The sequence below is a fragment of the Pelobates fuscus genome, chromosome 11 (assembly GCF_036172605.1).
Source record: "Pelobates fuscus isolate aPelFus1 chromosome 11, aPelFus1.pri, whole genome shotgun sequence".
In the NCBI taxonomy this organism is placed as follows: Eukaryota; Metazoa; Chordata; class Amphibia; order Anura; family Pelobatidae; genus Pelobates; species Pelobates fuscus.
In genome coordinates, this window is record NC_086327.1 from 82426935 (window position 1) to 82441235 (window position 14301).

Genomic DNA, 14301 nt, shown 5'->3' on the forward strand with positions numbered 1-14301 from the left:
TCACAAAAACATATGTGATTCGTTGCTTTTTCAGTTACCTAATTGCGATATATGGTTGAGAGAGCCTCCTGTGATAAGTAGGGTGTATACACTTATCCGTATGTCTCTTAAAGAGATCACATAAAAAATCTTTATCATATTTGCAGAGACAAGTGAGAGTAATGCACAATAATCTTGTTGCCTTGTTACCTGAAGTGAAATTTATTATTGATCTTGTACAAGAAAGAATGACTGTCTTTATGCCTGATAATAATGATGGTATTCCCTTTTCTGATGTACATAGCATAACAAATCCTCCTGACTCTGACTTGGGAAAATGGCTTGTTGGTCCTCCCGACTGCAAAACCGAAGTCCCTCTGGAAATTAAAGCTGAATGCCTTCCTGCCCAAACAAAAGACGAAGATGTTGAGGGGTTATACAGCACTGGCGATCCCCTCATGGACCAAGTCTTTGATGAACTGGGTGCTCGTTGCATAGCAGCTTTAGAGGACGAGCAGTCTGAATGGGAAAGTAGTACCAGTACGCAGTTTCCTAATGTTGTCTCAGTACCAGAGACACATAGTACCCATATATTACCGTCTCTTTTCTGCAAGATCAACTCGCCTATTCCCAAGGTGAAGCTACCGGCTACCAAGATGAACGATCTCAACACCGTTCAAGAGGGTACATGTCTGGTCAGAGAAAGTCTCAAGCAAACTCTGCCCAACCACGAAGCAGAAACAGACTCCCCTGAGTCTGCAACTAGAGATACGAATTCCTACCTCACCGTGCCAATTGAGGAGACCACCAGTGACCTGAACCAGGTAACGGGATCTGATCTGAAGGCCTGTCCCACAAAGGACAATGCATCCGAACTAGAAGAGTCACCTATAAAATGTGCTCCGGGTGATGCAAGTGACGACAAGGTTGGACCATTGAAATTGGGGACCAATCTCGTTGAAGGTGAATCTCCTGTCAAAAAGTCACCACGTAGGAGACGTGGTAAACGACCTACTTCTTTCAAGACACTGGCTGAGAAGGCTGAAGAACCAAAGGTGAAAACTTCAGAACAACCAGTGGAAGAAGAGGCTATTGTGCCAAAGGCAGCTCATGACGTTGATGTGGGGAGGCTTGATGATTCCAATTTTAACCCTTCTACCTCTGGGGGTTTGAAGATTGGCGCCCCTCTCACAACCGCAACTGTGGAAAATGAGTTGTCGCCAAGTAAAAAAGACAGTTATCTTCAAATAGAAGACAAAGACTCAGACTGGGTGCAACGTGACAAACCCGTGATGGATCAAGCCCAAGAGAAGACTCTAAATGAGACCAGGCTTGTTCTAAACCCACAGCCTGAAGAAAACTCTATAGTTCTTCAAGTTACATGCTCTGGTAGAACAATTTCTCTGCTGCAAGAGGAAACCCCAACTACCAAGCTTGTACCTGAACCAAGCGCCGAAGATTATTCTAATCAGCCGCTTAACCAAACGCCAAAGGAAAGGAGTGTAACCGAACAAGGAGGTACCTGTTCCCATGATGAAGGAAGCTCCTTCTATGACATTTCAGTTACCATGATGTCCATCACTCCACCTAAACTCCAGCAAGTATTAAATGAAGACTTGCCTTCAGTTAAAAGTCTATCTACGACAAATAAACAACTACCTCGAGCTGAGTTCACAAGGGAAGAAGAGAATGATTTCATTAACCAGGTATCTCTAGCCGCTACAGAAAAATGTCAATTTGAGAGAGAGTCGTCTCTGCTTCGGTTAGCCCCGTGCTCGGAGAAATTTGGGGAACCCTTCCTTGATGCATATCTGCGGTCTGTGGAGGAAGGCTCGCAGAATGTTCTTGATCCTGTACCTATTAATTTAGGGGATTCTCCTTGTTTGGTTCCAGTGGTACCTACCCAAGATTACGCAGAGACTGTTCTCCCTTCGACTGAAGTTGCATCGCAGTCTTTGTTCCGAGGATCCCACAAGCCAGAAACCAAGTCAGACCCAGGACTTCTGAGTGATGAACCTGTTACTAGCAATAGTCCCAGATCTAGTGGGTTAACACATTTGTCGGTCACTGGTATGGAGTGTTTCTTATCTTATGTGCCTTTACCTTCTGTTTCTGTGTCTGCCCTTCTATTGCTAAATGTTACTCTACAGTCCTTGCTTTTGTATGTTTCTATTCTGCCTCGTTGGTTTCTCCCATGGGATTGTCCACCTCTCATTCCTCCTAAGCCTCCTCCTTGTTTTCCTCTACTGGTTGGGTGGCCCTGATTTTCTTCTGTCACCCGTGGGGGATCTTTGGGTTTTGGAGCGCCGGGAGTCGCTCCTTAAGGGGGGGGTACTGTCACGACACTCCTTAGTCGACATGCCCTCGTGCAGTACTCGCACTCACCACTCTCTGTTTGGCACTGTTCTCATTTCCTTTCGTTAGGCACTACACCTGGCCCTTGTTTTCTGGTTTCTCCCCTCACTCCCTGTCAGATCATTATCCTCTATCCTTGACCCTGTACCTGCTGTTTCCTGGCTCCCGTGATTCTGGCTCCTGTCTCCTGTCTCCTGTCTCCTGAGTATCCTGAGTATCTTGTGTTTCCTGATCCGGTGTTCCGATGTCCTTATGGTCCTGTGTCCTGTGCCTCTTGTTCCAGTGTTCGCCTGCAGTGTTCCTGTCTAGACTCCTTCTCCAGTGATTCTGACCTTGCTGCATTATTTCTGTGTGACCTGCTTAGGACTTTGCCCCTTGATGTTCATTTTGTACTTGGTGGCTGCACTAACCTGACTAAGCCTTTACCTTTGCCTAGGACTATCGTGGACTCTGCCTGCTCTATTGTATATATTGGGTTATTGTATATATTTATATATTTGTGGCATTGTCATATTTTGTTTTGTATATATTATATATATCTATATCCTTTTGGTTTGCCTTAATACATTTTCTTTATTACTCCATTTATCGTGTCCTAGAATTATTTCTCTGCTAAGTTGGTTCCCACACTTAAAGGGACAGTGCTGTTGCAGGGCAGCACCCCTTCATGTCATGACACATATCTAAACAAAAATGTAAAGGAACACTATAGTGTCAGGAATACAAACATGTATTCCTGACACTATGTATTCCTGACACTATAGAAGAGAAACTGTTTATGTTACCGACCCCCCCTTACCCAACCTCCCCTTCCTTGTGAAAAAAAGGTATTTTTCTTACCTTTTTCCTATGCCGTGCCAGTCTTGTTGCTGCTGATATGCTTAGCCAATTCACAGGAAAGCATTGGGCTGCTATTGCGCATCAAAACCCTGTGCTGCACCAATCAGCATCTCCTCATAGAGACTCCTTGAATCAATGCACCTTTGTGAGGAACGTTCAACATCGCCATGCAGAGTGTGGAGACGCTGAACGTCAGTGCTACACATTGTCCAGCACTGACCCAGGAAGCACCTCTAGTGACTGTCTGAGTGACTGCCATTAGAGATGTTCCTAGTCAGCAATGTATACATTGCCACTGGCAGTGTTCTCATTAAAAAGCCTGCAGGGACAGGATATACTCACCAGAACAAGCACATTAAACTGTAGTTGTTCTGGTGTCTATAGCGTCTCTTTAAATATAGAAATCCATACATAGGTCTAGGAGTTGAGGCCCACCATCTTGGCTCCCTGTCAAATATTGTTATAAGTCACCAGTGGAATGAGCCTGCTGGTTTCACTGGTGACTGCCCCACTTTTAGTACTTTATATCACTTTTTAGAACAAAACACTTTGATGAAGGTCCCCCAATGTTTCTCAAATGCAATGTTTGTCTTGACTGAACTGGACTGTGCCCTCAACTGCTATATCCGACATATGTTTAAAAGGAAACAGACTATCACACAAAAACAAACAATGTTAGCATTCAGTTATGTAATTTCCACAGAAGTGACGGTTTCCCTTTCAGAAACTATTTCACAAATATTCTGCATATTTGAAAATTAATTTTGGCTGCTATAAAGCAAAATAACCAGATACAGGCTGGATAATCGGTGTGTGGAGATTTAGGACGTGTCGCAAACTTTAAACTACGTATATACTCGAGTATAAGCCGACCCGAATATAAGCCGAGGCCCCTAATTTTACCCCCAAAAAATGGGAAAACTTATTGACTCGAGTATAAGACTACGGTGAGAAATGCAGCAGCTACTGGTAAATTTCTAAATAAAATTAGATCCTAAAAAAAATATATTAATTGAATATTTATTTACAGTGTGTGTGTATGAGTGCAGCGTGTGTGTGTATGAGTGCAGCGTGTGTGTGTATGAGTGCAGCGTGTGTGTGTATGAGTGCAGCGTGTGTGTGTATGAGTGCAGTGTGTGTGTATGAGTGCAGTGTGTGTGTATGAGTGCAGTGTGTGTGTATGAGTGCAGTGTGTGTGTATGAGTGCAGTGTGTGTGTATGAGTGCAGTGTGAGTGTATGAGTGCAGTGTGAGTGTATGAGTGCAGTGTGAGTGTATGAGTGCAGTGTGAGTGTATGAGTGCAGTGTGAGTGTATGAGTGCAGTGTGAGTGTATGAGTGCAGTGTGAGTGTATGAGTGCAGTGTGAGTGTGTGAGTGTATGAGTGCAGCGTGTGGGTATGAGTGCAGCGTGTGGGTATGAGTGCAGCGTGTGGGTATGAGTGCAGCGTGTGGGTATGAGTGCAGCGTGTGGGTATGAGTGCAGCGTGTGTGTATGAGTGCAGTGTGTGTGTATGAGTGCAGTGTGTGTGTATGAGTGCAGTGTGTGTGTATGAGTGCAGTGTGTGTGTATGAGTGCAGTGTGTGTGTATGAGTGCAGTGTGTGTGTATGAGTGCAGTGTGTATGAGTGCAGTGTGTGTATGAGTGCAGTGTGTGTGTATGAGTGCAGCGTGAGTGTGTGTATGAATGCAGCGTGAGTGTGTGTATGAATGCAGCGTGAGTGTATGAATGCAGCGTGAGTGTATGAATGCAGCGTGAGTGTATGAATGCAGCGTGAGTGTATGAATGCAGCGTGAGTGTATGAATGCAGCGTGAGTGTATGAATGCAGCGTGAGTGTATGAATGCAGCGTGTGGGTATGAGTGCAGCGTGTGGGTATGAGTGCAGTGTGTGTATGAGTGCAGTGTGTGTATGAGTGCAGTGTGTGTATGAATGCAGTGTGAGTGTATGAATGCAGTGTGAGGGTATGAATGCAGTGTGAGGGTATGAGTGCAGCGTGTGGATGAGTGCAGCGTGTGGATGAGTGCAGCGTGTGTGTATGAGTGCAGTGTGTGTGTATGAGTGCAGTGTGTGTGTATGAGTGCAGTGTGTGTGTATGAATGCAGTGTGAGTGTATGAATGCAGTGTGAGTGTATGAGTGCAGTGTGTGTGTGTATGAGTGCAGTGTGTGTGTGTATGAGTATGAGTGGTGTGTGTGTGGGTGTGGGTGTGTGTGTGTGTTGCAGAGCCTTGGTGGGGGGTGAGAATTTTTTTTTTTTTTATTATTTTTTTTTTTTTTTATTATTTATTTTTATTTAATTTAATTATTATTATTTTTGTATTATTATTTATTATTTAATTATTAATTTTTTTTTATTATTACTAATTATTTTTTTTCGTCCCCCCTCCCTGCTTGATACATGGCAGGGAGGGGGGCTCTCCTTCCCTGGTGGTCCAGTGGCATTGGCAGTTCAGTGGGGGGAAGGGGGTGCTGGCAGAGCTGTAACTTACCTCCACTGCAGCTCCTGTCAGCTCCCTCCTCCTCCGCGCCGTCCGTGCAGCTCCCTCTGTCAGCTCCCAGTGTAAGTCGAGATTTACACTGGGAGCTGACCGAGGTGCTGAACGGACGGCGCGGAGGAGGAGAGAGCTGACAGGAGCTGCAGGAGAGGTAAGTTACAGCTCTGCCAGCACCCCTCTCCCCCAGTCTGTATTATGGCAATGCAAATTGCCATAATACAGACTATTGACTCGAGTATAAGCCGAGTTGGGGTTTTTTAGCACAAAAAATGTGCTAAAAAACTCGGCTTATACTCGAGTATATACGGTACTTCAACAGCTATAACTCTGTGCCATTGGAATTTAGGGAATAGGATCTAGAAACAAGCAGTAACTGATTTAGAATTTACCTAAAATGAATGATTGTTGCCCTTATACTCCCAACATTCCGCTACTCGAGGTAATTAAATGAAGGGTGGGGAGCTGTTTATGAGATCATTACATCACAGGCTACTTGTGGTCTCAGTGTCAGCCCCATATGCTTTTTGTTTGGCCCATACCCTCTCTGAAAAAACATAACATAATAGAACACACAGAGGTCTCCTGCTTGTTGTATTGCTAACGTCCACTTCTGCATTAATATCAGTTTCGCTAAACCTAATGCAGAGAACCAGTTGACACAATTCCATCAGCATATGAAACAAAATTGATACTGCTAATGTCGAAGTCGAATTTCTCCATTAGCAATATGGTAAGTAGGGACTGTGCTGGTGGTGCATTGGGTACTCGAGATTTTGGCCACATGCTTGTAACAAAACCACAACAATTGCATCTAGTGCTTAACTTTTTCATGACAAGAGCTTACGCAAATCCCATGATTACATGCTTACACCTAATTTGTCCAATTCTCTCACCGTAGATTGGTAATTGCACAGTCTGGGTGTAACAGAACATCTTTTATTTCCCGGCAGGAGTCGGGACCCAGTGAGTTCATCTGTAAACTGTAAGAATTGAAAGATGCAATATTAATATCAACTAACTGCTTGAATTCCACCGCAAGACCCATATTTGTTATCGTCAAAAGTTCTTTTAAACCATGTACTTATTCAGTAGTTATCAACGTTGCTAGGTGTCGGCTTTCATTATGTATTTAGCTGCCAGTATTCAGCTGTTAGGCTGAGTGTGTCCAGGTGACATTTATACAGTGCACACAATGGACCGGTATACCAGTCCAACCACACAAAAAACACCTAAAAATAATGTTATTTTAATAGACAGAACTGATATGGCTACTCAAAACCTACTCTAGTTCAAGTTACCTGGAGGTTCTGCAATCATACACAGGGTTATATATTCAAGGGGTACTCTAAGAACCATAACCAACCCCATTGGAAATATTTGGACTTCTCCCAAAACCATTATGCAAGGTCCCTGTGGCACACAGTCAAAGGTACGCACACAGATATAAACTCACAGAGACACACATAATGTTCAGGTGACTTCTCTGTTTGCTCATAATATGATTTCTCATCTGTGCATCAGCTCCCCTAGTCTCCTTCCTTAATTCCCTCCCCTTTCCCTTTCCCTCCCTTTCTCTAATTTTTTTTACCTTCCTTACAGCAATGCCCAGCAGGAAGGCTGAGCTAGGTAGCCCACTTACTTTTATTAGTCAACAACAATTCTCTCCTTTTCCTTTTTATATTTTCCTTCTTTCTCCTATTCTGCAAGTACTCTGCTCCTTCTTTCTCCTATTCTGCAAGTACTCTACTCCTTCTTTCTCCTATTCTGCTCCTTCTTTCTCCTATTCTGCAAGTACTCTGCTCCTTCTTTCTCCTATTCTGCAAGTACTCTGCTCCTTCTTTCTCCTATTCTGCAAGTACTCTGCTCCTTCTTTCTCCTATTCTGCTCCTTCTTTCTCCTATTCTGCAAGTACTCTGCTCCTTCTTTCTCCTATTCTGCAAGTACTCTGCTCCTTCTTTCTCCTATTCTGCAAGTACTCTGCTCCTTCTTTCTCCTATTCTGCAAGTACTCTGCTCCTTCTTTCTCCTATTCTGCAAGTACTCTGCTCCTTCTTTCTCCTATTCTGCAAGTACTCTGCTCCTTCTTTCTCCTATTCTGCAAGTACTCTGCTCCTTCTTTCTCCTATTCTGCAAGTACTCTGCTCCTTCTTTCTCCTATTCTGCAAGTACTCTGCTCCTTCTTTCTCCTATTCTGCAAGTACTCTGCTCCTTCTTTCTCCTATTCTGCAAGTACTCTGCTCCTTTATTTTATCCCCTTTTTTTATGCTTTTCTTTTAACTTCCTTATGGCAATGTACAAAAGTAAGGCTGAGCTAGTTAGCCCACGTATTATTATTATTAGCCAACAACAATTCTCTCCTTGTCCTGCCTATAACTTTTCTTTCTCCTATTTTACAACTGCTCTCCTCCGCTTCTGCCTGTCCCTGCTATCGTGCATCAGCTTCCACTCCTCCCCCTTCCTCTTCCCACGTGTTACACTCTCTCAAAAGGAGGATTAGCTAGCATTTTAGATTGTTGTGCCGCCGAAACCCCTACCGCCCACCTGGAATCCTGAAAAGCCAACTAGTGGGCGGTAGGGACCAGGTTGACAACCCATGCTCTAGGACAATAATGTATTTCATGCTGTCAGTACATTTCCACCATCTTAAATATAATCTGTATTTTGCAATGCTCTCTCTACTAATTGCAAACTGAAATCTCAGCTAGTATTAGAAATCACATTTGCGTAGGTAACTCTACTAATGCATTTAGAATTTCGGGCTATTAAAGTGCTGTTTAGTAGAGGTACACTTGCACAGGAAAATGTGATTTACAATACTAAGCATTTCAGTTTGCAATTAGTATATCCAGAGTGCAGTACAGTAATGAGTACATCTACTGACTCTTCCCCACTACACACAAAGACAGGGAACACAGGGATCATCCACATCACAGAGCTGCCAACACACACATGCACACACACAGGGATCACAGACTCACTAACACACACAAAGACAGGGATCACAGACTCGCTAACACACACAAAGACAGGGATCACAGACTCGCTAACACACACTCAGGGATCACAGACCCACTAACACACACAAAGACAGGGATCACTGACTCTCCAACACACACAAAGACAGGGATCACAGACCCGCCAACACAAAGACAGAAATCACAGACTTGCCAACACACATGAAAACAGGGATCACACACTCACCAACACACACACAGGAATCACAGATTTCTCCCCACAGACTTCACGCACCTACAGACAGGGAGCCTGAGACCCTTCCTCACTGGGATTAAAGCCACCTCCACACACAGAGTCGTGGATCACAGAGTCCTCCTTCCCTCTGGAATCTCACTCCTCTCATGCAATTGCTATAAAAAAAAAAAAAAAAAAAAAAAATTCCACATCGCTGTACAATGGGTGGACTGACAGACACATATTTGAACCAGACACGATGGACGCACAGAAACAGTGGGGTTAAGTGGCCTGCTCAATGAGCTTACATGCTAGAGGTAGTGGGGTAAAGTGACACAAAAGATAATGGCAGACTGACATGTGGGGTCTTCGGTGCATGACCGAGGGCCCGACGGCTTGCCCTGTATGCGACAGGTGCGAGGCTGCAGAATGAGGTCTCTCGCCGTGTGCAAAGCTGCAGAATGAAGGGTCTTGAGATCTCCAGCCAATAAGAGCATTGCCGCGGGTTACCACGGCAACACTCTGACTGGGGATTGCGAGACTTACCATGTGGTCTGCAGCTCTGCACCCGGTGGAATCTGGGATAGAGGTGCACCACTAGACCACCAGGGAATACATCTATTAAAATAAATAAATAAAAAAAAATTTTAACGTATTTTTGCTTCAAAAAACCATGCTGATTTTTGCTGATATCCACATTCTTCTCAAGGAATTCTTAAATATTATCCCTTAATAACCTTTAAAATACTTTCCCAGCCACAGACATTAAGCTCACAGTTCTATAATTTCCAGGCAAAGATTTCAAACCCTTTTTAAATATAAAAACTACATCCGCCTTCCTCCAATCCTCTGGAAATGAATGCCTCTAATCCTGCCATTAACCCCCTTAGTCATGGCACACTCACCCCAACCCCTTGATACATCCCCCAACTATGAAACACTCACCCTGTCACATTAACCTCTTCTAATCCTGTCACACTTACTTCCCCTTGCCCTGTCTCACTCCCTCCTGCAACACTGCATGCCTCTGAACAATGAATACAGAGACTAGCTCTCTGTATCCAGCTCTGCAAGCCTGTCCTTCAATACAACTACAGCACCTTGTACACACAATGCAACCCCCCTCTTTTTTTTTTACTTTGGGTGTTACTTTGGGGCCTCATGTTTAAGTTTCGCCTAAGACCTCCCAAAGTCTAGAGCCGCCACTGCTTGCAAGAACGTTCTACATGTGCCATGATTTCTTATAAATATTCAAAAGCAAAGTATTTGAACACATTTATACTCCTTGTAGTTCCTCGTCTGCTGTGGTAAAATCAATAATTGACATTCCATATTAAAGGGACACTTTAAGCAGGTAAAAAAAATCACTTCATCTTAATAACAAAGTGATTTTGGTGCATGTATGCTGCCCCTGCAGCAACTAAGTTTTAAATATTGCTCGATTACAGACAAGTTTAAGTGTGACTAGAAATTTTTTTTTTTTTCAAACAGGTGGTGGTGGCCATAAAATGGATAAAGTAACACAAGGGATTACATTTAAAATGTTATTACAGTGTTTCTTTAATTATTTGAAAGTATTGAGCGACAAGGTATGCCATATAATGTCTAATACTTTACAAACTCACTTGTGTAATACGTATAGCTACAGCAATGAGTGTAGGGGGGGAAAAAAAAAAAAAAAAGGTGATTTTTCCCATTTACAGAAATCTTTAAACAGCACGCTATGCACAACCGGTTTAACCTTGATTTTTGTTATAGCCAACATTTAAAAAAATATATTTTCATTTATATGCTGGGTCGGTTTCCTCTTGATCTCGTTCACAATACGAGGCAATGTATATTGGCACCGCTCGGGAAAAATAGGATTAATGCCAACATAAATATTGCCTATAATACACTGTGAAATGCAGTATAATACCAAAACCTATACCTTTTAATTAAATGTTAGAAACAACTTATTTTTATCTTATATTAAAAATTTCACATATCCGTTACTGAAAAGATACACCTTACAAGGAACACTTCAAACACCAAAACCACTATAACTTGCTGGTTATGGATCCAGGAGTGCCCTGTCCTCCCACCTCCCCATTTTAGAGCAACTTGACTTCTTACATGGGGTTCACGCATCCCCTCCACCACGGAGGATGGGAAGCCGGAATCTAAACCCTTGGTGCATGGTTTAGATCAGGAATTATCAGTGAATGTGCAGAGCAGTGCACTCAAACACCAGATAAGAAGTCAAAGCATTCTAAAAATGGGTTTTCTACTTACATTGTGGGCTGCGCCAGGGCCCTCCTGGCACCATTACCACTATAGCATGCTGTAGTAGTAATGGTGCTTGGAGTCCAGCTAGCTAAAGCATTGTGTGTGTTTTAAATGTACCACAACTAGTGGTAAATAGCACATAGCAGTTAAATTCCTACATTTTATCGTGAGTAGACAAAACCTGAAACTCTGCATATTTAGATTACTTCAGTTATACTCACTTTAGGGTTTGGCATTTCCGGAGCACTTGTGACAATGTGTGTATGGCATCAGGGTCTAGATGACAGGAACCAAGGTTGACCTCTAGTAGAGGCTTTTTGATACCGCCCATAACTGTTGCTACCACGGTGCACTTGAGAGGTGTCATGCGCACATTGGAAAGGTCAAGGTCCTGCAGTGAGGTTACCAGCCCTGCCGTAAATCCCTCATTCTGGAACTCATATAAAAAAAACAGAAAATCCATTAATTCAGACGGGGGAAGTCTCCTCAAGCTGCTGCGTAAAAGATGCTTTTTCAGGGCTGTAGTTATTTCAAATGCAGACACTTTCATGATTGAACAGCCGAGCTGGTCCAACAAAGCACGATTTTGATGAGACAACAATCCAGCCATGAAGATGGGAAACAACTCAAAAGCCTCTGGTTTGTGACCACCATCACTATCCTGCAGGAGGGATGGTCCTTCCACACCCAGGATACTAGAGTTGATCTGGTCTAAAACATCATCATTATAAGCATCTTCTTCCCTGAACATCTCCGCAGTCATAGTTTGGGCAATGTTCTCACGGTTCTGCCCACTAACTCTTCCAAACAGACGTGGCACAACACGTAACAGATTAAAAAGAGCAAAAACTCTTAAAGGTAGGAACTTGGACAATACATTCACAACTGCAACCACATCCTCCCCTGCTTTACTAATGATCTCAGAGACTTCCTTCCCCAAGCGCTGTAGTGTTGTCTTATTCTCACCCAACACTACATAAAGTGCTGCAAGGTACTCTTGCATTGCAGGAATTGTAAATACAAATAGATTCTCCTGGCCAGGTTGGACACAGGGTGTCAGGAAAAATCGGAAAGCATCAGTTCGGAATACACTGAGAAGGTTTAGGTCTTCTTCACTACCCAAATCCCCTTGAAAACATCGGTTGAGGTCAGCGTCAGTAAAGCATGTCCGTCTGGAGCGACAGCCTTCATATGCTAGCTTTCCCACAGTGCGTGCCACATAGCGCATGAGCGAGATCTTAGATGGGTGTGTGATGTCCAGAATCTCACCAGCAAAGTTCAGACGCATAAAGCTAGTGTATATACCAGTGAGGGTGGTAGGAGGGTCACCAGATTTTGTATAGTAGAGCAGATGTAACGTAGCACAGGTTAGCCAGCAATAAGAAGGCAAGAAGCAGGCTGCTGAAAGTTGGCTGTGGTGTTCTAAATTACGTGATAACATCTCTGCCAAGTTTTCTGTCTCACGTGGATCTGCATCTCCATGTCCCAGACGCACGTGAAAGTACATCTTTTGTAGTTCCATGTCTGAAAAGCCACAAATCTCTGCATAGCGTCCTACATACTTCCCAGGGATGCGGTTCAGGGCTGATGGACGAGTGGTAACCAGAACACTGGCCTTGGAAGAGAAAGACATTGTGTACTCTATTGAGGGTAGTGTTAATATATATAAAAATATCCATCCAACAAATACTTTTTGCCCGGTAATGAACTTCCTATATTCCATCAAGAATAACAATTTGTCAACATTTAAGTTCCATTCACGGACTTTCATGAGGACAGCTAAAACTCTAATTCATAGAGGTTTTAAAAGACTTTCCATCCTGGTGATGGTTTGCCTGCATGTTAAACCTCAGTGGGCACATGCATGCGAAGACCATGCCTCCCAACGTAAAAGTGCAACATTGTAATCAGTTACCATAGTAACAAACAAACATTCCACTCCATATCTGAAATACTTATGTGTTCAAATATCGCTACAACATAAGGAAACAACATTACAATCACCAAATCGAGTATTCTGCTACAAACAAGGATAATGCCAGCAATAAGCAAAGCCAGCGTATTAAAAATGTGAATAGGATTTTTAAAAAAGTGTCTATTAATCTTTATAAAGTGCTCAATCTTTATAACTTGCCATAGTGTAAATGACCTTTTCGTTCATATTCCTTACTTTATACAGCAGCATTATCGATTGTGCAATTGTTTATTTCATAAAGTGACAGTTCTATAATAAACCGTGATACATCTACATAAAACCTGTTCATAATTATTAAAAGCAACATTACTAAACACTCAAGGAGAAAGACAAAAATAAATCCCTGCTATAATGTATGTTTCTTTCACTATTAATCCACTATCAATCTATCACTATTTGAATGTTTCCAGTCCTTAGAAAATATCAGTTTTTAATTCCCATGTGGCCCTGTGTGCGCCATTGTGTCAAGTTCCCGGATCATGTTATCTATAAAATTGCATGCCCCTGTGGTTTAGTGTATATAAGGAAAACGGAGACGCCCTTTCGTGAAAGAACTAGAGGCAGCACGTCTAGTATACACATCGTATACAGAGAAGGACAAAAAGAAAATCCTGTTGCAAATTTTTTGGGGGGAAATAAAACATCCATTGCCCTCACTGAAATTTACAATGATTGATCATATACCAGTTCTTAGCAGGGGGGGGGGGAGATCAAGCCTCATTACTTCTGAATTGAGAAACGTTTTGCTCCTTGCACTGGAAAAAAAGTGCAATGGATGAAAACAAATGACATTCTTTTTTGTAAAAAGGGTTGAATTAATGTACTTCAAAAGGACTGACAACATTCAGACAGTGATAGACTGATAATGGTTTAATATTGCACAAAGCAACTTACAGCAGGACCTTTTGTATTTCTTTCATTTATCCTCGAGGGTTTAGTATATTTGGTTTTTGATTAATTTTAAAGTGTTTTATACAGAGGGGCATTGTCTCGGTTTATTATAGCACTGTCACTTTAAGAGATTAACGCTTGTACATTTTTTTTTTTATATCTTGCTCACTTAATGCTGCTATATAAAAAAGGAATATCAACAAAATGCTCATTTGCACTATAGCACATTATAACCTTTGAGCACCTTATAAAGGTTAATGGACACTTTAGCAAGATAGCACTTTAAACTCTGCACTTTCTCAATATGCTAGC

At 42.5% G+C, this 14301-nt stretch overlaps 1 protein-coding gene across 2 annotated transcripts in view; it reads right to left on the reverse strand.

Annotated features, from left to right (window-relative positions):
* NLRX1 (NLR family member X1) overlaps positions 1-14301 on the reverse strand; it is a 46821-nt gene that overhangs the window by 10419 nt on the left and 22101 nt on the right. For both annotated transcript variants that reach the window (XM_063435850.1, XM_063435851.1), the window contains exons 6-7: positions 11345-12738; positions 6561-6647 (exon numbers count right to left, since the gene is read on the reverse strand). In XM_063435850.1, the coding sequence (XP_063291920.1) occupies positions 6561-6647; positions 11345-12738 (1481 nt within the window). The remainder of the gene's footprint in view (positions 1-6560; positions 6648-11344; positions 12739-14301) is intronic.